At 48.2% G+C, this 27,359-nt stretch overlaps 1 protein-coding gene across 1 annotated transcript in view; it reads right to left on the bottom strand.

The window, feature by feature from the left end:
- Positions 1 to 27,359, bottom strand: part of nrxn3a (neurexin 3a) — a 1,276,003-nt gene that overhangs the window by 672,093 nt on the left and 576,551 nt on the right. Inside the window, exon 10 of the mRNA XM_078406911.1 lies at positions 865 to 1,068. Within this exon, the coding sequence (XP_078263037.1) occupies positions 865 to 1,068 (204 nt within the window). The remainder of the gene's footprint in view (positions 1 to 864; positions 1,069 to 27,359) is intronic.

Genomic DNA, 27,359 nt, shown 5'->3' with positions numbered 1-27,359 from the left:
TGGGGGTCGGGGGGGGTGGGAGGGGGGGAAGAGGGGGGGGGGGGGTGACGGAGAGGTAGAGCGATCCTGCTGCAGGTTTGATTGTGCACTCTGTTCCCAGGGCTGTTTGCTAAGCGGGCCGCAGGCTTTAAGGCCTTTGAAGGGTTGATAGCCATCTTTTGACTGATGACTCGTGAAGCACTTAAGATATAATTTGCATATGGTTTTTTTTTTAAATTAAGCATCGAGTTTAAATTTAAATAAAATCTTTTTTTTGAATATATATATATGTATATATATATATAAACCACAAAACTCAACCAAAAATGAGTACAGACCAAAAAAAAACTTAGCCAATTTGCAAAACATCCTTGTAAAATATTTTCAAGATATAAAACTGACATGAAGTAGACCACGGCATTTTTCTCTTTTGCAAAGGGGGAATCGTGTTAAGATCGTCTCGACAACTCAAACTCACGGGCGCCTGCCCGCGTGTGATTGTTTTTACATTTTTGTTTTGTTTCTTATTGTGAGAGATTAACCGTGGTCTACCTGGCAGGGCCAACAGGTACAGTGCAAAAGACATGAACGTTTGCTCAAAAGATGGTCCATTTAAACGTGGATTTGCGATCCAATGTTACTTATTTACATCTCCTTGGTAATGTTTACACCACGTTCAAATTGATTATTTGGTTAGACCACGATTGAGTTTAACGTTGGTGCATTTACAGTATTCAAGTACTTTGTTAATATATATACCCATCAGCGATGGGGTTGGGGGGGGGGGGGGGGCTTGAGGGAGGGAGGGGGGTAGGGGTGGGGGTAGGGTTGAGGGGAGTCAGCCCCGTGATAGAGGAGGGGGAGGAGGAGGGGGTCATACAATACCTAGGTTGACTGTCAGCTTCACCCGGCCTCCGTCCAGCTCGAGTCGCAAAGTGTCGGCGGACTCCCGGGAGGTGGTGGCCACCAGCAGGCCGTAGGCTCGCTGGGACATGAAGCGGAGGGAGACGTCCTCGGCTTCCGTGTGCATGACCCAGGGCATGACTATCTTCAGGTACATGCTGCCGTCGTAGCTGAGAATGGATGCCTCTGCAGCGGTGGGGGGAAAAGAAGCACAACGGTGTCACGCAAACGTGCGAGGTGAAACAGAGCAAACAGGCGCAGCAGTTGGTTTAGTTCAGAGACACAGCGCGGAAACAGGCCCTTTCGGCCCACCGGGTCCGCGCCGACCGGCGATCCCCGCGCACTAACACTGCCCTACGCCCGCCAGGGACAATTTTTACATTTATGCCAAGCCAATTAACCTACAAACTTGCACGCCTTTGGAGCGTGGGAGGAAACCGAAGATCTCGGTGGCACGGTGGCACAGCGGTAGAGTTGCTGCCTTACAGCGAATGCAGCGCCGTCGACTCAGGTTCGATCCCGACTACGGGCGCCGTCTGTACGGAGTTTGCACGTTCTCCCCGTGACCTGCGTGGGTTTTCTCCGAGATCTTCGGTTTCCTCCCACACTCCAAAGACGTACAGGCATGTAGGTTGGTTGGCTGGGCAAATGTAAAAATTGTCCCTAGTGCGTGTAGGATAGTGTTAATGTGCGGGGATCGTTGGGCGGCGCGGACCCGGTGGGCCGAAGGGCCTGTTTCTGCGCTGTATCTCTAAATCTAAAAAAAAATCTAACTCTCGGAGAAAACCCACGCAGGTCTTGCGGATAACATACAAACTCCGTACAGGCAGCACCTGTATTCGGGATCAAACCCGGGTCTCTGGCGCTGCATTCGCTGTAAGGCAGCAACTTTACCGCTGCGCCACAGTGACCGCCAAATTGGCTTTACCTTGCACTAAACGTTATTCCCTTATCATGTATCTGTACACTGTGAATGGCTCGATTGTAACCATGTATTGTCTTTCCGCTACAAAAGCACGCAACAAAAGTTTTTCACTGTAAACGTAGATACCGCGAATGGTTCAACAGCCCCGACCGCGGGTGAATAAAGGGGAAGATGCTTGAACTTTACCGCCTTCCATCACAGTGAGGAATGTGGAATCCGTTGTGGTGGATGTTTATGTTAAATTTTACTTTACGTGGCTGTGTGTCTTGTTGCTTTTTACTTAGTATTTGCTGTGTGGTAACTCAAATTTCACTGTACCTTAATTGGTACATGTGGCAATAAACTGAATCTTGAATCTAGCTAGGTACCTTAACCAACTCTACGTCAATGGCAGATCTTCTAAATACATGATCTACAACCGAACCTCAGTTGAAGGCATCAATTCATATCAGCCACTTGCAAACACGACTTGCCACAGTCACAGACTGAAGAAGGGTTCCGACCCGAAACATCACCTATTCCTTTTCTCCAGAGAATGCAATCTCTTGTTTTTGGTTACATGGCCACTTGGTCAAATAAGTGCCTTCTCGTTTACCGCTGTCAATTTGTTCTGGACATGTTTATCATTTAGATTTTTTTTTTAGAAATACAGCGCGGAAACAGGCCCTTCGGCCCACCGTGTCCGCGCCGCCCAGCGATCCCCGCACACTAACACTATCCTACACACACTAGGGACAATTTTTACATTTGCCCAGCCAATTAACCTACATACCTGTACGTCTTTGGAGTGTGGGAGGAAACCGAAGATCTCGGAGAAAACCCACGCAGGTCACGGGGAGAACGTGCAAACTCCGTACAGACGGCGCCTGTAGTCAGGATTGAACCTGAGTCTCCGGCGCTGCATTCGCTGTAAGGCAGCAACTCTACCGCCGCGCCAACGTGCCGCCATTAAAAATATCGGTCTCAATCCTCCCCTACGTTCCCTCTGTCAACTGAGTGGTGGAACTAATTTAATACAATATCTTTATTGTCATTGTACAAGTACAACGAGATTAAGAATGCCACTTCAATATCGATGCTATAAGATAAATAAATAAATCACGGCAAAAACGAAAACAACAAGGGTGGGGGGGGGGGGTGGGGGGGGGGGGGGGTGGGGGGGTGGGGGGGGGGGGGGGTGGGGGGGTGTGGGGGGGTGGGGGGGGGGGTGGGGAGGGAAAAGGAAACAAGGTAAAGTGCAAAAAAGGTTTGCTGATAAGCCGTGGATTTACATTAGAAGAGATGTGATGGCTTTGCTTCCCCTTGTTTGTATTCACCGCAGTGATTGGAACGATAAATCTTGTTATAAAAGTACTAATTACAGACGCTCCTCGACTTACGATGGGGCTACGTTCTGATAAACCCATCATAAATCTAAAATATCGTAAGTCGAAAATGCATTTAGTCCACCTGACCTACCCAACATCATAGCCACCTAACTTACCCAACATCATCCACCTAACCTACCCAACTTCATAGCCACCTAACTTACCCAACATCATCCACCTAACCTACCCAACATCATAGCCACCTAACCTACCCAACATCATAGCCACCTAACCTACACAACATCATAGCCACCTAACCTACACAAACATCATAGCCACCTAACCTACCCAACATCATCCACCTAACCTACCCAACATCATAGCCACCCAACCTACCCAACAACATAGCCACCTAACCTACACAAACATCATAACCACCTAACCTACCCAACATCATAGCCACCCAACCTACCCAACATCATCCACCTAACCTACCCAACATCATAGCCACCTAACCTACACAACATCATAGCCACCCAACCTACCCAACATCATAGCCACCTAACCTACACAACATCATAGCCACCTAACCTACCCAACATCATAGCCACCTAACCTACACAACATCATAGCCACCTAACCTACCCAACATCATAGCCACCTAACCTACCCAACATCATAGCCACCTAACCTACACAACATCATAGCCACCTAACCTACACAACATCATAGCCACAATACAATACAATATATCTATATTGTCAATGTACAGGGTACAACTAGATTGGGAATGTGCCTCCCATACGATGCAATAAATTAATTAGCTGGTCAGTATTAATTTAACAATCCAATGAAACAAATGAGAACAGTTTTAAAACAGAATAAAGTGCAAGTAGATCTGTGCCGGTTCGCTGTGCGATGTGACCATCCTGCACCTATTGTCTATTGTCTATTGTCTATACAAAAGCTTAAAGGGCCTGTCCCTCGTAGGCGTTTTTTTAGGCGACTGCCGGTGACTGTCATAGTCGTAGCAGATCGCCGAAAAACCGGCGACTGGACCCCCCCCCCCCCCACGACAATGTCCACGACAAGCTACAACAACCTACCACCTAGTCGACGTCATGCTACGGCAAGCTACCGACAACCGGCGACCCAATCATCGCGAGTAGGACGTCCACCTACGACCGCACCTACGACAACCTACGTCGACACCTACGACAACCTACGGCTATTGAAGTCAACCTACGTCCACCCGAGACAAGCTACGACCCTGAAGACTGGAGACAACTGAAGACAATTCACATTTCACCCAGTTTCCCGATAAATAGACAATTGACAATAAGTGCAGGAGTAGGCCATTCGAGCCAGCGCCGCCATTCAATGTGATCATGGCTGATCATTCTCAATCAGTACCCCGTTCCTGCCTTCTCCCCATACCCCCTGACTCCGCTATCATTAAGAGCTCTATCTAACTCTCTCTTGAAAACATCCAGAGAATTGGCCTCCACTGCCTTCTGAGGCGGAGAATTCCACAGATTCACAACTCTCTGGGTGAAAGAGGGGGTGTACGGTTGGGTTTCCAATCATTCTGCATCATGACTATTTGAAAGTGATGCCATGCGAAACTACTCTGAAATACAATAACTTCATACATCAATTTTCTGTCAAAATGTCAAGAATTTCCTTTATTGATATTGAAATTAAAAGGTTGATAAGGCCATTTTTGTCATTTACATTAATGATCTGGATGATGGTGTGGCAAATTGGATTAGTAAATATGCAGATGATACTAAGATAGGTAGTTAATAATGAAGTAGAGTTTCAAAGTCTACAGAGAGACTTGGGCCTTGCTTCGCAGGAGTTGGCTACGCCTAACGGCTGCGGCTCTCTGGCAGTCTGTTGTCTTTTTTTCTTTTTTTTTTGTTTGTGTCGGTGTTGGGATGGTTTTTGTTTCTGTTTTTGGCTGTGTATGTGTGGTGGTGTGCGGGTGGGGGAAAACCTTTCTTTTATTAGGTCTCTTCCCCGGGGCGCAGCTCGCCCGCGGGGCCTTCCATCGCCCGGCGCGGCTCGGCCGCTGGATTTAACATCGCCGGCGCGGCTCTGTCGCTGGATGTTTCAGTGCCCGGTGCGGCTCGGCCGCTGGACTTAACATCGCCCTGTGCGGCCGCGGGACGTTTCAGTGCCCGGCGCGGCTTGGCCGCTGGACTTAACATCGCCAGCGCGGCTCGGCCGCGGGAAGTTTTAGTGCCCGGTGCGGATCGGCCACGGGACTTTTCAGTGCCCGGTGCGGCTCGGCCGCTGGACTTAACATCGCCCGGTGCAGCCGCGAGACGTTTCAGTGCCCGGTGCGGCTCGGCCGCGGGACGTTTCAGTGCCCGGTGCGGCTCGGCCGCGGGACGTTTCAGTGCCCGGTGCGGCTCGGCCGCTGGACTTAACATCGCCAGCGCGGCTCGGCCGCGGGACGTTTCGGTGCCCGGTGCGGCTCGGCCGCGGGACGTTTCAGTGCCCGGTGCGGCTCGGCCGCTGGACTTAACATCGCCCGGTGCGGCCGCGGGACGTTTCGGTGCCCGGGGCGGCTCGGCCGGGGGGCCTTCCATCCCCTTGCGGGGGCTGTGCGTGTCGGTTGCCTCGGTAGGGGTCGAGCTGCCTGTCCGTGGGTGCGGGGGGAAGAGAGGGGAAGTTTTGTTGTCTCCATCACAGTGAGGGGGTGTTTGGAGTCACTGTGATGGATGTTTGTGTTGGGGTCGGGTGTCCTGTGTTCTTTTCTTTTTTGCTGTGTTTTGTGTGACTGCTGAAATTTCGTTCGGTGTAAAAAGCCGAGTGACAATAAAGTGTTGTTATGTTATGTTATGTTATGTTATGTTTTGGAAGGGTGGGCTGAAAGATGGCAGATGGAGTTTAATGCTGATAAGTGTGAGGTGCTGCATTTTGGTAGGACAAATCAAAATAGGACGTACAGGGTAAATGGTAGTGAATTGAGGAATGCAGTGGAACAGAGGGATCTGGGAATAACTGTGCATTGTTCCCTGAAGGTGGAATCTCATGTGGATAGGGTGGTGAAGAAGGCGTTTGGTATGCTTGCCTTTATAAATCAGAGCATCGAATATAGAAGTTGGGATGTAATGTTAAAATTGTACAGGGCATTGGTGAGGCCGAATCTGGAGTATGGTGTGCAGTTCTGGTCGGCAAATTATAGGAAGGATGTCGACAAAATGGAGAGGGTACAGAGGAGATTTACTAGAATGTTGCCTGGGTTTCAGCACTTAAGCTACAGAGAGAGGTTGAACAGGTTGGGTCTTTATTCTTTGGAGCGTAGAAGGTTGAGGGGGGACTTGATAGAGGTTTTAAAAATTTTAAGAGGGACGGACAGAGTTGACGTGGGTAGGCTTTTCCCCTTGAGAGTGGGGAAGATTCCAACAAGGGGACATAACTTTAGAATTGAGGGACAAAAGTTTAGGGGTAACATGAGGGGTAATTTCTTTACTCAGAGGGTGGTGGCCGGTGGAAGTGGTGGAGGCAGGCTCGATTTTATTATTTAAGAGTGAATTGGATAGGTATATGGATGGGAGGGGGTTGGAGGGTTATGGTCTGAGTGCAGGTAGATGAGACTAGGTCAGGGAGAGTGGTCGGCGTAGACTGGTAGGGCCGAACGGGCCTGTTTCCGTGCTGTAATTGTTATATGGTTATATGGTTATATGGTTATACAACAGTGCATACAAAAATATTGTAATAAACTTCAATAAATTTCAATAAACTTCAAACTCCAAACTTAAAAAAACTATACACTAAAACTGTGTTTGATTGTTTGTCCTGAACCACAGCCAAAACGGTACACGATCGCGCAACAATTTTCGGCCCACCTTACTCACCGTCGTCCCTTTGGTGCTAATGGAAGAAGTTTCATTGAAATTGATGTGGTAAATATAAAAATTGTCTCTAGTGGGTGTCGGATAGTGTTAATGTTGTACAGGGCCCTAGTGAGACCGCATCTGGAGTACTGTGTGCAGTTTTGGTCTCCAAATTTGAGGAAGGATATTCTTGTTATTGAGGTTTACTAGGTTAATTCCCGGAATGGCGGGACTGTCATATGTTGAAAGACTGGAGCAACTAGGCTTGTATACACTGGAATTTAGAAGGATGAGAGGGGATCTTATCGAAACGTACAAGATTATTAAGGAGTTGGACACGTTAGAGGCAGGAAACATGTTCCCAATGTTGGGGGAGTCCAGAACAAGGGGCCACAGTTTAAGAATAAGGGGTAGGCCATTTAGAACTGAGATGAGGAAAAACTTTTTCAGTCAGAGAGTTGTGAATCTGTGGAATTCTCTGCCTCAGAAGGCAGTGGAGGCCAATTCTCTGAATGCATTCAAGAGAGAGCTGGATAGAGCTCTTAAGGATAGTGGAGTCAGGGGGTATGGGGAGAAGGCAGGAACGGGGTACTGATTGAGAATGATCAGCCATGATCACATTGAATGGCGGTGCTGGCTCGAAGGTCCGAATGGCCTCCTCCTGCACCTATTGTCTTTTGTCTATTGTCTATAATGTGCGGGGATCGCTGGTCGGCGCGGACCCGGTGGGCCGAAGGGCCTGTTTCCGCGCTGTATCACCAAAATTACAATCAGCCCATTTACAGCGTACAGAGACATGATAGCGGAGAATAACGTTATGTACAAGGTAAAGCCGATATAATTCCGATCAAGGATAGTCCTCGTAGGGTCACCACAGAGGCAGATAGTAGTTCAGCACTGCTCTCTGGTTGTGGTACGATGCTTCAGTTGCCTGATTTAAAAATATTCAAACCCAGGCAATAGAAAAACTAATCTTATAACAGTTTTTCTGACTGGATTCTTCAGGCAGACAGCATCTGAAAATCAGTGCCCTTAGTTACTTACTGTAAGTGTTTAGTTGCTGTGTAAATTGATTGCCCGCAACACACAATGGTACAAGTTTTGTTCGATAGTCTGATGCAGAGTACGTTTTGTTGCCATTGCTAATGTCCCAGAGGTAAAAGCCACCAATTATTTTTCACAGAACCGCATGTGCTCATTGTAATTGAGGCTATTAGATCTGCTACATCTGTTCTCGTTTCAATAGACAATAGACAATAGGTGCAGGAGGAGGCCATTCGGCCCTTCGAGGCAGCACCGCCATTCAATGTGATCATGGCTGATCATTCTCAATCAGTACCCCGTTCCTGCCTTCTCCCCATACCCCCTGACTCCTCTGTCCTTAAGAGCTCTATCTAGCTCTATCTAGTTTCAACTGCACTGTACTTAGAACTGCACTGTACTTAGAATACTTCCTCCGTAACTTGCGACATGTACCACAGGAACTGGACGTTCTTCCCACTGCAACGTGGAAGGTAAGAGTTTAGTTTACAGTTGCTCCTCGACTTACGATGAGGCTTCGTTCTGATAAACCCATCGTAAATCGAAAATATCGTAAGTCGAAAATGCATTTAATACACCTAACCTACACGAACATCGTAGCCACCTAACCTACGATTTCTACTGAATGTTTAGTTCAGTTTAGTTTAGTTTAGAGATACAGCGCAGAAACAGGCCCTTTCGGCCCACCGGGTCCGCGCCGACCAGCGATCCCCGCACATAACGGCGGCACGGTGGCGCAGCGGTAGAGTTGCTGCCTTACAGCGAATGCAGCGCCGGAGACTCAGGTTCGATCCTGACTATGGGCGCCGTCTGTACGGAGTTTGTACGTTCTCCCCGTGACCTGCGTGGGTTTTCTCCGAGATCTTCGGTTTCCTCCCACACTCCAAAGACGTACAGGTATGCAGGTTACTTGGCAAATGTAGGATAGTGTTAGTGTGCGGGGATCGCTGGGCGGCGCGGACCCGGTGGGCCAAAGGGCCTATTTCTGCGCTGTTTCTCTAAATCTAAATCTAAATCTAAATTAACACTATCCTACACACACTAGGGACATCTTTTACATTTACCATTGCACGGTGGTGCAGCGGTAGAGTTACTGCCTTACAACGAATGCAGCGTCGGAAACCAGGGTTCGACTACGGGCGCCGTCTGTACGGAGTTTGTACGTTCTCCCCGTGACCTGCGTGGGTTTTCTCCGAGATCTTCGGTTTCCTCCCACACTCCACAGATGTACGAGTTTGTAGGTGGTGCAGCAATTTTTTTGAAATGGAGGGCTTTAAGACCTTACAGCTGGGAGGGTGGAAGAAGGGTTTCGACCCGAAACGTCACCCATTCCTTCTCTGCAGAGATGCTGCCTGTCCCGCTGAGTTACTCCAGCATTTTGTGTCTATCTGTGGGGGAGTCCAGAACCAGGGGCCACACCGTCTTAGAATAAAGGGGAGGCCATTTAAAACTGAGGTGAGAAGGAACTTGTTCACCCAGAGAGTTGTGAATTTGTGGAATTCTCCGCCACAGAAGGCAGTGGAGGCCAAATCACTGGATGAATTTAAGAGAGTTAGATAAAGCTCTGGGGGCTAGTGGAATCAAGGGATATGGGGAGAAGGCAGGCACGGGTTACTGATTGTGGATGATCAGCCATGATCACAATGAATGGCGGTGCTGGCTCGAAGGGCCAAATGGCCTCCTGCACCTATTTTCTATCTCCGGTTTGTAGGGTAATCGGCTTGGTTTAAGTGTAAATTGTCCCTAGTGTGTTGAGGATAGCGTTAGTGCGCGGGGATCGCTGGTCGGCGCGGACTCGGTGGGCCGAAGGGCCTGTTTCCACGCTGTATATCCAAACTAAACTCATCCTTCTGTGCAAACAGAACTCTGCCTTCACCTACTGATCTCTCCTTGTTCCAGAATGTTCCCCAATCCTACTACGCACACGTGAAAGAACAATGGAAATTAATTTTCCGTTTCTCTACATTTGGTGACTCCACAGGTTCTGGCTCAAGGGAGATAATTGGATAATCCACAATCCATCATGCCTAGGAGATGCTAATGCCGTGAGCTACAGCAGAATTGATTTTGGATCCAAATATCTACTTTGTGTCTACTTTCCAATCACTGGTATTTGCGAGAGAACTAATATTACTTTTATCAGGATGCTTTACTATGCTTTTGATCATCAGCACTGTTAGTGGTAGATTGTACGGACTTGTCTCGATTTGCTAAGCTTGAAGGGGTTGTTGGCCAAGTCATCTTTCACCTCAAAAGGACACAAGTGCTGGTGCGACTCAGAACACTTCAACAGAGCTTAAATTAACACACTTAGAGTTGACTAGGGATGGGAGGTTTAGTTTAGAATTATAGCATGGAAACAGTCCCTTCGGCCCACCGGGTCCGCGCCGACCAGCGACCCCCGCACATTAACACCATCCTACACCCACTAGGAACAATTTATTTTACATTTTACCAAACCGACTAACCTACAAACCTGTATGTCTTTGGAGTGTGGGAGGAAACCGAAGATCTCGGAGAAAACCCACACAAGGTCTCGGGGAGAACGTACAAACACTGTACAGACGGCGCCCGTAGTCGGGATCGAACCCGGGTCTCTGGCGCTGCATTCGCTGTAAGGCGGCAACTCTACCGCTGCGCCACCGTGCCGCCCAGGTTGGGGTGAGGGTTGACGTGGTGTTGAAAGATGGTCCACTGGCAAATACGGTGGCGCAGCGGTAGAGTTGCTGCCTTGCAGCGCCCGAGACCCCCGTTCGATCCCAACCACAGGTGCTGTCTGTACGGAGTTTGTACGTTCTCCGCAAGACCGCATGGGTTTTCTCCGGGTGCTCCAATTTCTTCCCACGCTCCAAAGACGTGCAGGCTTGTGGGTCAATTGGCTTCAGTACGAATTGTAAACTGCCTCTAATAGGATAGTGCTGGTGTGCGGGGATCGCCGGTCGGCGCGGACTAGGTTGGCCGATGGGTCTGTTTCCGTGCTGTATGTCTAAACTAAACTTAAAGTTCAGCACCATCCTGAAACATTAATCCATTCCTGACGCGCCCATTGGAAAAACCTCATAATTTCTCCTTGCTAAAAGCTGTGGACACATCAGCCATTCTCCATCACAGCAAACCTCTTGTCTTTGCATTATGAATGGTAGACACAAACTGCTGGAGTAACTCAGCGGGTCAGGCAGCATCTCTGGAGAGAAGGAATGGGTGACGTTTCAATAGACAATAGACAATAGCTGCAGGAATAGGCCATTCGGCCCTTCGAGCCAGCACCACCATTCAATTTGATCATGGCTGATCATTCTCAATCAGTACCCCGTTCCTGCCTACTCCCCATACCCCCTGACTCCGCTATCCTTAAGAGCTCTATCCAGCTGTCTCTTGAATGCATTTAGAGAATTGGTCTCGACGGCCTTCTGAGGCAGAGAATTCCACAGATTCACAACTCTCTGACTGAAAAAGTTTTTCCTCATCTCAGTTCTAAATGGCCTACCCCTTATTCTTAAACTGTGGCCCCTTGTTCTGGACTCCCCCAACATTGGGAACATGTTTCCTGCCTCTAACGTGTCCAACCCCTTAATAATCTTATACGTTTCGATAAGATCTCCTCTCATCCTTCTAAATTCCAGTGTATACAAGCCTAGTCGCTCCAGTCTTTCAACATATGACAATCCCGCCATTCCTGGAATTAACCTAGTAAACCTACGCTGCACGCCCTCAATAGCAATGGTAGACACAAACTGCTGGAGTAACTCAGCGGGTCAGGCAGCATCTCTGGAGAGAAGGAATGGGTGACGTTTTGGGTCGAGACCCTTCTACAGACTGAGAGTCAGACTGGAGAGGGAGCCTGGAGATAAGGAAGGGTAAAGTATGAAAACGAGAGTTCAAAGGGCCCAACGATCTTCAAGGAAAATGTAGAATAGATCATTGTTAGCTAGGGGCAGGTGGGAATGAGACATCCAGTCAGGGGGACAGTCAGACTAGTCAGAGAACTAGGATGGGGGAGGGATGGAGAGAGAGGGAAAGCAAGGGTTACTTGAAGAAGAAGTCAATATTGATACTGCTGGGGTGTCAGCTGCCCAAGTGAAACATAGAAACACAGAAACATAGAAAATAGGTGCAGGAGGAAGCCATTTGGCCCTTCGAGCCTGCACCGCCATTCATTGTGATCGTGGCTGATCATCTACAATCGGTAACCCGTGCCTGCCTTCTCCCCATATCCCCTGATTCCAGTAGCTCCTCAAGCTCTATCTAACTCTCTTTTAAATTCATCCAGTGAATTGGCCTCCACTGCCCTCTGTGGCAGAGAATTCCACAAATTCACAACTCTCTGGGTGAAAAAGTTTCTTCTCACCTCAGTTTTAAACGGCCTCCCCTTTATTCTTAGACTGTGTGTGGCCCCTGGTTCTGGACTCCCCCAACATTGCAGGAACATTTATCCTGCATCTAGCTTGTCCAGTCCTTTTATAATTTAATAGGTGAGGTGCTGTTCCTCCAATTTGTGTTGGGCCTCACTCCGACAATGGAGGAGACCCAGGAATGAAAGGTCAGTGTGGGGATGGAAAGAGGGAGTTAAAGTAGTTTTAGCAACAGGGAGATCAGGTCGGTTTAGTGGGACTGAGTGGAGCTGTTCAGCGAAACGGTGGCCGATCTCAATGGTGGTGCCCACTGCCGCTCAATCCTCACCTCTGAAACCTTTCTCTCTTTCCCCTTTCTCGCTCTCCTTGAAACCTAGTTTGTCCATGCCCATCATCGCCAGATCCAACAACTTATTTGGCTTCGTTTCAATCTCCAGAGATAATGATCTTGCGATGTGCAACTTCTGACTAGAGTTAAGTGGCAATTTTCTGCTGTTGCAGCCGGGCAGTGCAGTTTCAACCCCAGTGACATTCCACCACAAGAGTTTCATGAGCACTGACCTTTACCGAAGGAGATCATTACTGCCTTGCCAAGATTTTAAGATGGCTAGTTTTCAGCTGCAGTCACTCACGCATCAAAGGTCAACATCTCTCTCCAGGAAGCTAAGCTAAAGATCAGTTTCTCAGTCTTGCAAAAAGCACCAGTCAGCCACAGAGTCAGATACAGAAACATAGGAAATAGGTGCAGGAGTAGACCACAATATTCTTGCTATTGAGGGCGTGCAGCGTAGGTTTACTAGGTTAATTCCCGGAATGGCGGGACTATCATATGTTGAAAGACTGGAGCGACTAGGCTTGTATACACTGGAATTTAGAAGGATGAGAGGGGATCTTATCGAAACGTACAAGATTATTAAGGGGTTGGACACGTTAGAGGCAGGAAACATGTTCCCAATGTTGGGGGAGTCCAGAACAAGGGGCCACAGTTTAAGAATAAGGGGTAGGCCATTTAGAACTGAGATGAGGAAAAACTTTTTCAGTCAGAGAGTTGTGAATCTGTGGAATTCTCTGCCTCAGAAGGCAGTGGAGGCCAATTCTCTGAATGCATTCAAGAGAGAGCTGGATAGAGCTCTTAAGGATAGTGGAGTCAGGGGGTATGGGGAGAAGGCAGGAACGGGGCACTGATTGAGAATGATCAGCCATGATCACATTGAATGGCGGTGCTGGCTCGAAGGGCCGAATGGCCTCCTCCGGCACCTATTGTCTATTGTCTATTGTCTATAGGCCATTCGGCCCTTCGAGCCAGCACCACCATTCAATATGATCACGGCTGATCATCCAAAATCTGTACCCCGTTCCTACTTTTACCTCCGCATCCCTTGATTCCGCTAGCCCTAAGAGCTAAATCTAACTCTCTCTTGAAAACATCCAGTGAATTGGCCTCTGTGGCGGAGATTCCACAGATTCACAACTCTCTGGGTGAAGACGTTTTTCCTCATCTCAGTCCTAAATGGCCTGCCCCTTATTCTTAAACTGCTTGGCCCCTGGTTCTGGACTCCCCCCAACATGGGGAACATTTTGTCCTGCAACACGGAAACAGGCCCTTCAGCCCAACATGCCCATGCCGACCAACATACCCCATCGACACGTGTACAGTTTTGGTCTCCTAATCTGAGGAAAGACATTCTAGCCTTAGAGGGAGTACAGAGAAGGTTCACCAGATTGATCCCTGGGATGGCAGGACTTTCATATGAAGAAAGACTGGATAGACTAGGCTTATACTCGCTGGAATTTAGAAGACTGAGGGGGGATTTTACATATAAAATTCTTAAGGGGTTGGACAGGCTAGATGCGGGAAGATTGTTCCCGATGTTGGGGAAGTCCAGAACAAGGGGTCACAGCTTAAGGATAAGGGGGAAGTCTTTTAGGACCGAGATGAGAAAACATTTCTTCACACAGAGAGTGGTGAGTCTGTGGAATTCTCTACCACAGTAGGTAGTTGAGGCCAGTTCATTGGCTATATTTAAGAGGGAGTTAGATGTGGCCCTTGTGGCTAAAGGGATCAGGGGGTATGGAGAGAAGGCAGGTACGGGATACTGAGTTGGATGATCAGCCATGATCATATTGAATGGCGGTGCAGGCTCGAAGGGCCGAATGGCCTACTCCTGCACCTATTTTCTATGTTTCTATGTTTCTATGTCCCACTTGCCCATGCTTGGCCCATATCATGTATAACCACACGTAATCATCTGTAGTCTTTGCTGTGCGTTGACTGGATAGCACTCAGCAGCAAAAACGCTTTTCACTGTACCTCGGTACACGTAACAACAATAAACTGAAGTAAACTGAACTAAACATATCCCTTGGGATATCGTTGATCAGACATTATCTTGCACTAAACGTTATTCACGTTATTCCCCTCATCATGTGTCTGTACACTGTGGACGGCTCGATTGTAATCGTGTATTGTCCTTCCGCTGACTGGTTTTAGCACGCAACAAAAGCTTTTCACTGTACCTCAGCAGGTCAGGCAGCATCTCAGGAGAGAAGGAATGGGTGACGTTTCGGGTCAAGACCCTTCTTCACTGCAGAAGGGTCTCGACCCAAAACGTCGCCCATTCCTTCTCTCCTGAGATGCTGCCTGACCTGCTGAGTTACTCCAGCAATTTGTGAATAAATACCTTCGATTTGTACCAGCATCTGCAGTTATTTTCTTATATTTCACTGTACCTCAGTACACGTGACAATAAACTAAACTCAATCCTTACATATACACACACACGCACACACACGTACACAGAAAAACAATCAATAATGGTGCAATAATAACAATAATAGTGTATTGTAGTTCAGAGCTTATTTGAGGTTGTAGTGTTTAATAGCCTGATGGCTGTTGGGAAGAAGCTGTTCCTGAACCAGGACGTTACAGTTTTCAGGCTCCTGGACCTTCTTCCCGATGGCAGGGATGAAATGAGAGCGTGGCCAGGGTGGTGTGGGTCTCTGATGATGCTGGCTGCCATGGTTGGTACTATTTTAGTTTTGATTTTAGAGATACAGGGGGGAAACAGGCCCTTCGGCCCACCGAGTCTGTGCCGACCAGGGATCCCCGCCCACTCACACTACCCTACACACACCAGGGACAATTTTACATTTAGACCAAAGGTACTAGAGGAACAAGATAGACCACTCGACCCTAAAAACCGCAGTACGTCACGGTGGCCATTTTAGTAGGCAGAAACTTGCAGAAACATTTTAAAAGAAAAATAACAAAAATCTGTGAATTGATAGATGAGATATATTCTGCATTTTAATGGTATCATCACACACACTGTTCCCCAAAAACACTGATTACACTGCGAGAGGCAGAGCGAACGGCGGGTTTTGCCTACTAAAATGGCGGACGTTACGCTCCTTTGCGTACTACACTTCAGCATAGGCGATTTCAACGGAGTGGTCTATCCTGTTTCGTCTAGTATCTTTGATTTAGACCAAGCCAATCAACCCACAAACCTGGGTGTCACAAAATGCTGGAGTAACTCAGCGGGGCAGGCAGCATCTCTGGAGAGAAGGAATGGGTGACGTTTCGGGTCGAGACCCTCCTTCAGACTGAAGAACGGTCTGGACCCGAAACGTCACCCATTCCTTCTCTCCCGAGATGCTGCCTGACCCGCTGAGTTACTCCGGCATTTTGTGAATAAATACTTTTGAAGTCTGAAGAAGGGTCTCGACCCGAAACGTCACCCATTCCTTCTCTCCCGAGATGCTGCCTGACCCTGCTGAGTTACTCCAGCATTTTGTGCGTACCTTCGATTTGTACCGGCATCTGCAGTTATCTTCCTACACGACCCGCAAACCTGTACATCTATGAAGGGGTTGAAATGAGTGTGTGGCCAGGGTGGTGTATCAATGATGGGCAGTTCGTTGCAGATAGTTTGTTGTACAAAATGTTGCCTCTGCCCCCTCCCCTCCCCCCCCCCCCTCCCCCCCCCCCCCCCCCCCCCCACAGCCCCCCAGCCCCAGGCGAGTGGAAATGTGCCTGCCTTAATGAAACGTAGCCATACCACCTTGGGGAACCGGCAACCTTTATGCAACACGACATTCTCGCCAGCTTGCAGGGGTGCGGGACTTTGAAGTCGAGTCAAAATACAACGTCAACATTTACACAGCAGCCACAATACAGCTGCAAGGTCACCACTGCAGTTAAACAAATAGATTAACATTTGGAAATCCTGCCGTGCCTCGAGGGGATTTGCTGTAGAAGTCTTTGTGTATCTGCTCCCATTTGTATTTGTCCTCGGGCACCTGCCTGACCTCGACCATCGTGTTCACTCCACAGAAGGCCAGAGTTAGATTTCCTTTTTTCTGAACGCATCGCAATTTAAATTCCAATCGAACGTTTCACGACTTGACTGTTGAAATAGATGAATGATCGCAGATTTGACATGGATTATGCTGTGGGCGGCACAGCGGTAGAGTTGCTGCCTCGCAGCGCCGGAGAGCCGGGCTCGATCCCGACTACGGGCGCTGCCCGTACGGAGTTTGTACGTTCCCCCCCGTGACCCGCGTGGGTTTTCTCCGAGATCTTGGTTTCCTCCCACACTCCAAAGACGTTCGGGTTTGTTGGTCGATTGGCTTGGTTTCAATGTAAAATTGTCCCCAGTGTGTGTAAGATAGTGTTAATGTGCGGGGATCGCTGGTCGGTGCCGACCCGATGGGCCGAAGGGCCTGTCTCCGTGCTGTATCTCTAAACTAAAACTAAAAAAGTACTAACCATAGAAGCATAGAAACATAAGAAATAGGTGCAGGAGGAGGCCATTTGGCCCTTCGAGCCAGCACCGCCATTCGTTGTGATCGTGGCTGATCATTCTCAATCAGTAACCCGTGCCTGCCTTTTCCCCATATCCCCTTGATTCCACTAGCCCCTAGAGCTCTATCTAACTCTCTTTTAAATCCATCCAGTGAATTGGCCTCCACTGCCTTCTGTGGCAGAGAATTCCACAAATTCACAACTCTCTGGGTGAAAAAGTTTTTTTTCACCTCAGTTTTAAATATCCTCCCCTTTATTTTCGATGAGCATTTTTGATAAACAACAATGATTGAAATGAGAGATCATTTTATTTAGCTTCTGATTGTTGGTGTTGCTGGTTTAAAGTTAATCTGCTTGTTGGAGAGATAGGTAGAGTCATGAAGACTCATGGTGAGGTTCAGTACAGAAACAGGCCCTTCGGCCCACCTTGTACATACCAGTAATATACTATGTACAGAATGGGGGATAGATGGAGTTACTATAATTCTATCCAGATGACATTTATTGGTTCAGTTTAGTTTATTGTCAAGTGTTCACATGCTGCTCAGCCCAGCAGGCCATGTCTACTCTGGCAGATTTACTTTAATAATAATAATAATAAATGTTATTTGTCATGTGTAGGTTGGCACAGGGTCAATGGTACAATGAAATGTATTTGACAAGACAACGGGTCACCTCAGCAGTAATATTCCAAGGATAAATAAGATTTTTTTAAATGACATTAGTGAGGTAAAAAGACAATATTAAAAATAGGTAAAAAGACAATATTAAAAATAATCAACATATATGATTTGAATTTTTTTTTTAGATTTAGATTTAGATTCTACAGCGCGGAAACAGGCCCTTTCGGCCCACCAAGTCCGCGCCGCCCAGCGATCCCGCAAATTAACACTATCCTACACACACCAGGGACAATTTTTACATTTACCCAGTCAATTAACCTACAAACCTGCACGTCTTTGGAGTGTGGGAGGAAACCGAAGATCTCGGAGAAAACCCACGCAGGTCACGGGGAGAACGTACAAACTCCGTACAGACGGCGCCCGTAGTCAGTTCAGAAGCCTGATGGCCTGATGGTAGAAACTGTTCTTAAGTCTGGTGGTACGGGCAGCCATACTCCTGTATCGTCTGTCTGACGGTAACAAGGAGAACAGGCTGCGTGCTGGGTGGCTGTGGTCCTTGATGATGCTGCGTGCCTTCCGGAAGGCACCGCCGGTAGAGAATGTCCAGAATGGCCGGGAGACAGTTGCCAGTGATGTGCTGTGCCGTCTTCACCACTCTCTGTAGTGATTTGTGGCTGTGGGCAGAACAGTTCCCGTACCAGACTGTAATGCAGCCCGTCAGCAGCAGGCTCTCGATGGTGCATCTGTAGAAGTTTGTGAGGATGCCGGCGTTCATGCCAAACTTCCTCAGTCTTCTCAGGGAAAAGAGCCACTGGCTGGTGGGCCTTCTTTGTTACTGTGTCCGTGTGCAGTGTCCAGGAAAGGTCCTCAGTGATGCGCACATCGTGCAGCGCGGAAACAGGCCCTTCGGCCCACCGAGTCCACACTGACCAGCGATCGCCCCGTACACTAGCACTATACTACACACACCAAGGACAATTTACATTTATACCAAGCCAAGTAACCGACAAACCAGTACCTCTATGGAGTGTGGGAGGAAACCGAAGATCTCGGACAAAACCCACTCAGGTCACGGGGAGAACGTGCAAACTCGAGACAGACGGCATCCGTAGTCGGGATCAAACCTGGGGTGCACTGACGCAGTAAGGTAGCAGCTCTAAGGCAGGGACAAACCACAAACCGGCGACAGACAGGGTGTTGGGCGCCCAAGGCTCATCGATGCACGAGGGTAACGAAGGCTATCCCGTCTGGTCCGAACCGACAGAAGGTCGACTGTGGCACACGTCACGGAAAATGTTAATGGTGGTCACGGGAGGAATGCGTCACAATACACAGTGCATCGCACCCTGCTGCGTATGGGGCTGCACACGGAGGACCAACAGCACATTAGGCAGGTGGTCATAATGTTTTGGCTGATCGATGTGTACTCCAGTATACAGGGTATTGTTGAGATCACATCTGGAGTATTGTGTAGTATTGGTGATATTCGTGCAGGAGGGTGCCAATGCTTTGGAAACTGTTTGGAGGTTTAGTCAACAGATACATGGAATTCATTCCAAGCCTAGCTTGTTCAACCATTTGTGTTGAGAGACAATAATAGCGGGAATGGTCAGTCTATCTCATGCAGAAAGATTGGACAGACGAGGCTGGTATCATTGGAGGTTCAAAAGAGTTACAGCAGACTTAATCTAAAGGCACAAGAGGGGGCGGCGGGCTGGCACAGCGGTAGAGTTGCTGCCCTACGGAGCTGGAGAACCGGGTCTGATCCCGACTACAGGTGCTGTCTGTATGGAGTTGGGCGCCCAACACCCTGTCTGTCGCCGGTTTGTGGTTTGTCCCTCCTCGGACCACTGTCGGTCGGTACTCACCACTGCTGACCGGGAGCACCCCACAAGCCTTGCCGTTTCAGAGATGCTCTGACCCAGTTGTCTGGCCATAACAATTTGGCCCCTTGTCAAAGTCGCTCATGTCTTTACTCCTGCCCATTTCTCCTGCATCCAACACATCAACTTCAAGAACTGACTGTTCACTTGCTGCCTAATATATCCCACCCCTTGACAGGTGCCATTGTAACAAGATAACCAATGTCATTCACTTCGCCTGTCAGTGGTCATAATGGTTTGGCTCATCGGTGTATTTCATGTTTCAGTGGAGAAAAGGTCCATTTGATCCAATATTCCCTGCCGTCACCTCTTGAATTTTGGACTTCTAAAATCGCTGACAATGCAGTCCGCAAATCCTTAATCAACACACGTATTTCAGTACTTGAGTGGTGATTTAACTCTATAAAGAAGAGGATTACAGGATTTGCTGTAAGTATGTTTGTTTTAGTCTCTGGTGATAGATTGTGCCACCATCATTCTGGGGAAATTGACAGCAAAATACAATAATACAAAGCATTAAAAGAGGTCACTTGAAATAATATTTGCTCTGTGGAATTGGTGCAGCCTGAGAGAGGGAAATTGATTTTTAAAATGGAGGGAGTTTTATGCTCACCGATATTGAAGGGAGAATGGTTATAAGGTCATTAGTGATAGGAGTAGAATTAGGCCATTTGGCCCATCAAGTCTACTCCGCCATTCCATCATGGCTGATCTATCTCTCCCTCCCAACCCTACTCTCCTACCTTCTCCCCATAATCCCTGACACCCATACTAATCTAAGAATCTATCTATCACTGTCTTAAAATTATCTACTGACTCGGCCTCCGAAGTAGGGTTGCCAACTGTCCCGTATTAGCCGGGACATCCCGTATTTTGGGCTAAATTGTTTTGTCCCATACGGGACCGCCCTTGTCCCTTATTAGGTCCGGACACTGTAGGCCCCGACAGTGTAGGCCCCGACAGTGTAGGCCCCGACAGTGTTGGCCCCGACACTGTAGGCCCTGACACTGTAGGCCCCGACACTGTAGGCCCCGATACTGTAGGCCCCGATACCGTAGGCCCCGACACTGTAGGCCACGACACTGTAGGCCCCGACACTGTAGGCCCCGACACTGTAGGCCCCGACACTGTAGGCCCTGACACTGTAGGCCCCGATACCGTAGGCCCCAATATTGTAGGCCCCAATAATGAAGGCCCCGAAACTGTAGGCCCCGACACTGTAGGCCCTGACACTGTAGGCCCCGATACTGTAGGCCCGACGCTGTAGGCCCGGGGGCCGCTGCAATTCCTGATAGTGTAGGCCCCGGCACCACCTAACGGAAGTTGCGTAGCAACCCGCTTCCCGGCCCAGGTGGCCTCCTCCATTGGTGGAGCGGGAGCACGTAGCAGCTGGCTGGGTGAGGTCACGTGGGGCACGGGGCGGTGACGTCACCTTACCCCGTATTTGGGAGTGAGGAAGTTGGCAACTCTACTTAACAGCCTTTCTCCTCATCTCCTTCCTAAAAGAACATCCTAAAAGAGAATGGAACATAGAAGAGTGCAGGAAACACAAGGAACTGCAGATGCAATAACCTTGAGCAAAGCATCAAAGCATCATAACGCAGCGGGTCAGGCAGCATCCGTGGAAGGAGTGGACAGATGACATTGTGGGTCTGGAGCCTTCTTCACAATACAGCACATGAAGGTCATAACGTCATTGGTAATAGGAGCAGAATTAGGCCATTCGACCCATCAAGTCTGCTCCGCCATTCAACCATGGCTGATCTATATCTCCCTCCTAACCCCATTCTCCTGCCTTCTCCCCATAACCCCTGACACCGGTACTAAACAGGCCCTTCAGCCCATTATGTGGAATCAAGGGGTATGGGGAGAAGGCAGGAACACATTACTGATTGTGGATGCTCAGCCATGATCACATTGAATGGTGGTGCTGGCTCGAGGGCTCGAGGGCTCGAGGGCTCGAGAATTCAGCGAGAGAGCATTATGGGCCTGTCCCACTTTAGGCGATTTTTTTGGCGACTGCCGGCGACTGTCAAAGTCGTAGCAGATCGTCGAACATTTCTTTTACCCCACGACAATGACCACGACAATGCCGAGTCAGGTCGAGATTACAGCGTCTTCGGAAAGATCGCGGAAATTCCCACGCTGTCAATGCTTCTCCGGCGTCCTGGTTTTCGCTGAAATCACTGACAAGTCGGTAAGTACTTGAGAGTTTTGAACTATAACCCCTTGTATGGGTTACTTAAAAACCAAGCTTCACTGTAACAAGGAAAAATCTGGATTTACTTCCAGTTTACTAATAATTAATTCCAGTTTACTAAAATTAATTTTAAAAGTGGTTCTGTGGATTTTTGTGACAAGTGTGTGGGCATTCTTTGAAAATGTACGGGAGATGCATATCTGGTTTCTGGGTTGCATATCTGGGTTGGGAGCCCACTTTAAATGTAATGGCTGATGGTCATAAACATCGCGAAAATTCCCACGCGAAAATTCTCCTCCAATCTACCTGTCAAATGTCCTGATGGTAAATTTGATATTGAGGGCGTGCAGCGTAGGTTTACTAGGTTAATTCCCAGAATGGCGGGACTATCATATGTTGAAAGACTGGAGCGACTAGGTTTGTATACACTGGAATTTAGAAGGATGAGAGGAGATCTTATCGAAACGCATAAGATTATTAAGGGGTTGGACACGTTAGAGGCAGGAAACATGTTCCCAATGTTGGGGGAGTCCAGAACATGGGGGCCACAGTTTAAGAATAAGGGGTAGGCCATTTAGAACTGAGATGAGGAAAAACCTTTTCAGTCAGAGAGTTGTGAATCTGTGGAATTCTCTGCCTCAGAAGGCAGTGGAGGCCAATTCTCTGAAAGCATTCAAGAGAGAGCTAGATAGAGCTCTTAAGGATAGCGGAGTCAGGGGGTATGGGGAGAAGGCAGGAACGGGGTACTGATTGAGAATGATCAGCCATGATCACATTGAATGGCGGTGCTGGCTCGAAGGGCCAAATGGCCTCCTCCTGCACCTATTGTCTATTGTCTAAATAAATTGGTTAAACCACAAGCATTTTATGGTATTTTGAAATGACTTTACTTATTTTAATATTATGTGCTTCTAAATGCATCTTAAGAGAACCTAGCAAACCTGGGGACAGCGCGCGACAGCACCCACAATAAGCAACGAAACCTGGCGACAAGCCAGCTGTCGCAGAGAGATTTCAAACCGCGTGATTTCTCAGCGACGCGTTGAGATCCACTACGATCCATGGAAGACTCCTTATGGTCACGCCCGCGACACCCCTTTATACGTGAACACCTATTCACGTATAAAGCCCTAAATGGACATTCCCCCCCCCTACATCAAAAATCTTCTAACCCACCTCTCTAACTCCAGGTCCCTCAGATCGGCCGACTTGGGGCTACTCACTATCCCGCGGTCTAGGCTTAAGCTCAGGGGTGACCGCGCTTTTGCGGTTGCAGCTCCTAGACTGTGGAACAGCATCCCTCTCCCCATCAGAACTGCCCCCTCCATCGACTCCTTTAAGTCCAGGCTCAAAACCTATTTCTACTCCCTAGCGTTTGAGGCTCATTGAGAAGGCGCTGTGAACTGTTTGCGTGCTACTGTATGTTTCATTTAAAAAAAATAAAAAATTAGTACCTAATCAGATGTACAGCACTTTGGTCAACGTGGGTTGTTTTTAAATGTGCTATACAAATAAAATTGACTTGACTTGACTTGACCCCGGCGAACTGTCGGCGACAGCCTAGTCGCCGGCAGTCGCCTTAAAATCGCCTAAGTGGCACAGGCCCTAAAGGCACTTGAAACTGGCAAGATATCTGATTTACAAACAAGTGGTGAAAATCCAATGTGCTTGGCAGGCAGAACTGGAAACCGATTTCAATTTGCTTTATCCGGTATTTGCATAAGCAAAATCAATTTGGCGATCAGTGCAGTGTGAAGGAATCAGAAAAGCAGGTGAAGCTAATTTTTATAGAAATTCACAGAGGCTGGTAAGGTTTTTTGATGGCCTGGTTTCTTTCTTCATATAACATGTGTCCTCTCCACTAGATGTCAGCAAAGTAGCATGCATCTGCGGCTAAAACAGACAGCGTCTCTCCTGGAATATATTTCACAAAATGCTGGAGTAACTCAACGGGTCAGGCGGCATCTCAGGAGAGAAGGAATGGGCGACGTTTCGGGTCGAGACCCTTCTTCAGACTGATGTCAGGGGGGCGGGACAAAGGAGGGATATCGGTGGAGACAGGAAGATAGAGGGAGATCTGGGAAGCGGGAGGGGAAGAGAGGGACAGAGGAACTATCTAAAGTTGGAGAAGTCAATGTTCATACCGATGGGCTGCAAGCTGCCCAAGCGAAATATGAGGTGATGTTCCTCCAATTTGCGGTGGGCCTCACTATGGCACTGGAGGAGGCCCATGACAGAAAGGTCAGACTGGGAGTGGGAGGGGGAGTTGAAGTGCTCAGCCACCGGGAGATCAGGTTGGTTAAGGCGGACTGAGCGAAGGTGTTGAGCGAAACGATTACCGAGCCATTCCTCCCATCAGTGACTGATCTCGCTCACCGGAATTTCCACTACCGCTACTGTGCATATATGTATATATTATATGTTTTACTATTCCATCACATGCACTCTGGTTAAGATGCTAACTGCATTTCGTTGTCTCTGTACTTGTACACTGCACAATGACAATAAAGTTTGTATTGTATTGTATTGTATTGTATTGTATTGTATTGCTGAATACGGAGAATATGGGGGGCTATGTGACACTAATGGGGGGGCTACATGACACTAATGGAGGCTCGGTGACAGAATTGTCATTGGGTCCTGACAAAGAGCTGTGGATTCTCTTCAGAGAGGTAGGCCCTGAAATCCCAGAAGTAGAACTTCAAATGCACGCAGGAAAAATGTTCCCCATGTTGGGGGAGTCCAGAACCAGGGGTCACAGTTTGAGAATAATGGGTAGGCCATTTAGGACTGAGATGAGGAAAAACTTTTTCACCCAGAGAGTTGTGAATCTGTGGAATTCTCCGCCACAGAAGGCAGTGGAGGCCAATTTACTGAATATTTTCAAGAGAGAGGTAGATTTAGCTCTTAGGGCTAACGGAATCAAGGGATATGGGGGGAAAAAGCAGGAACGGGGAGCTGATTTTGGATGACCGGCCATGATCATATTGAATGGTGGTGCTGGCTCGAAGGGCCGAATGGCCTACTCCTGCACCTATTTTTCTATGATTGTATGTTTCTAATAAAAGATGGCTGCGGAGGCCAGGTCATTGGGTATTTTTTTAAAGTGGAGATTGATGGTTTCTTGATTAGTGCGGGTGTCAGGGGTTACGAGGAGAAGGCAGGAGAATGGGGTTGTGAGAGAGGGAGAGAAAGATCAGCCACGATTGAATGGCGGAAAACACTCGATGGGCCGAGTGGCCTAATTCTGCTCCTATAACTTATGAACTTGGGAATTTCTTTGTATCAGTGGCACAGAGGTAGAGTTGCTGCCTTACGGCGCCAGAGGCCCGGGTTTGATCCCGACTACGGTTGCTGTCTGTACGGAGTTTGCACGTTCTCCCCGTGACCTGCGTGGGTTTTTCTCCAAGCCGAAGATCTCGGAGAAAACCCACGCAGAACGTACAAAAACAGACAGCACCCGTAGTCGGGATGGAACCCGGGTCTCCGGCGCTGCATTCGCTGTAAGGCGGCAACTCTACCGCTGCGCCACCGTGACCGCCCCCCGCGATAACTTGCAACATGCAGTCAGTGTCAACAACCAGTGAGACGGGAGTCTAATAATTTAGAGGGATAGGGGTCAAACGCAGGCAGGTGGGACTTGTGTAGATGGGGCATGTTGGTTGGCGTGGGCAAGTTGAGCCGGAGGGCATATTTCCGTGCCGTACGGCTGACCACTTTCTCATTCACTCTTTTCACTCTCATAACTCTGTTGTGTGATGCTTGGAACTGAAGGTTCTGATCATTATACAACTTTCATAAACAACACCAGTGTAAAAATAACATCATGTTAATTGCCTTTTTAGAGGGAGTAATACCTTTTCTACCGCCTATTGTTCTTCGAGCTGCCTGACATTGATGGTTAATTAACCCTCCCACACTGTTTACTTGCTGACTTTTATATTGGGGAATAACAGGTGATTCAGGACTTCGACATTGAAAATAGGTGCAGGAGGAGGCCATTCTGATCTTGGCTGATCATCGACAATCAGTAACCCGTGCCTGCCTTCTCCCCCGTATCTCTTGATTCCACTAGCCCCTAGAGCTCTATCTAACTCTCTTTCAGATTCATCCAGTGAATTGGCCCCCACTGCCCTCTGTGGCAGAGAATTCCACAGATTCACAACTCTCTGGGTGAAAAAGTTATTTCTCACCTCAGTTTTAAACGGCCTCCCCTTTATTCTTAGACTGTGACCCCTGGTTCTGGACTCCCCCAACATTGGGAACATTGTTCCTGCATCTAGCTTGTCCAGTCCATTTATAATTTTTATACGTCTCTATAAGATCCCCTCTCATCCTTCTACACTCCAGTGAATACAAGCCCAGTCTTTCCAATCTCACCTCATGTGACAGTCCCGCCATCCCGGGGATTAACCTCGTGAACCTACGCTGCACTTCCTCAATAGCAAGGACGTCCTTCCTCAAATTATTCTGAAGCCTAAAACTCTCCAGCTAATGAATTGGATCACCTGCAGAACGAGTCACACGTAAATTGTGCATTGTCACAAACATTTGATGTAATGGACTTTTCTAAAAAGTTTCCAGCACAAGCAGGATGCATCGCAGGAACTACAGCGACTTTACCTGTTAAAAGCGGGATAATTGCATTTATATCGTGATGTACTGTGTGCAGTTTTGGTCTCCAAATTTGAGGAAGGATATTCTTGCTATTGAGGGCGTGCAGCGTAGGTTTACTAGGTTAATTCCCGGAATGGCAGGACTGTCATATGTTGAAAGACTGGAGCGACTAGGCTTGTATACACTGGAATTTAGAAGGATGAGAGGAGATCTTATCGAAACGTATAAGATTATTAAGGGGTTGGACACGTTAGAGGCCGGAGGCATGTTCCCAATGTTGGGGGAATCCAGAACAAGGGGCCACAGTTTAAGAATAAGGGGTGGGCCATTTAGAACGGAGACGAGGAAAACTTTTTCAGTCAGAGAGTTGTGAATCTGTGGAATTCTCTGCCTCAGACGGCAGTGGAGGCCAATTCTCTGAATGCATTCAAGAGAGAGCTAGATAGAGCTCTTAAGGATAGCGGAGTCAGGGGGTATGGGGAGAAGGCAGGAACGGGGTTCTGATTGAGAACGATCAGCCATGATCACATTGAATGGCAGTGCTGGCTCGAAGGGCCGAATGGCCTCCTCCTGCACCTATTGTCTATAGTCTATTGTCTATTATCTAATATTCCACCCAAATGTTTCCAGGGGAAGATGCTCGCAAATGGTAAATCACATCTCACATCCTTCCCAGTCATTTGGAGTGCAGTCCTTTTGACTGCAAAAAACTGGAGTAACTCAGCGGGACAGGCAGCATCTCTGGAGAACAGCAATGGGTGACGTTTCGGGTCGAGATGTAGGCGGTGACGTGGAGAGATAAAGAACAATGAATGAAAGATATGCAAAAAAAAAGTAACGGTGATAAAAGAAACCATGCCATTTGTTAGCTGTT

This window comes from Rhinoraja longicauda, chromosome 10, assembly GCF_053455715.1.
Source record: "Rhinoraja longicauda isolate Sanriku21f chromosome 10, sRhiLon1.1, whole genome shotgun sequence".
In the NCBI taxonomy this organism is placed as follows: domain Eukaryota; kingdom Metazoa; phylum Chordata; class Chondrichthyes; order Rajiformes; family Arhynchobatidae; genus Rhinoraja; species Rhinoraja longicauda.
The sequence above is the reverse complement of the archived record's forward strand: the minus strand, read 5'-3'. Positions and strand labels throughout refer to the sequence as shown.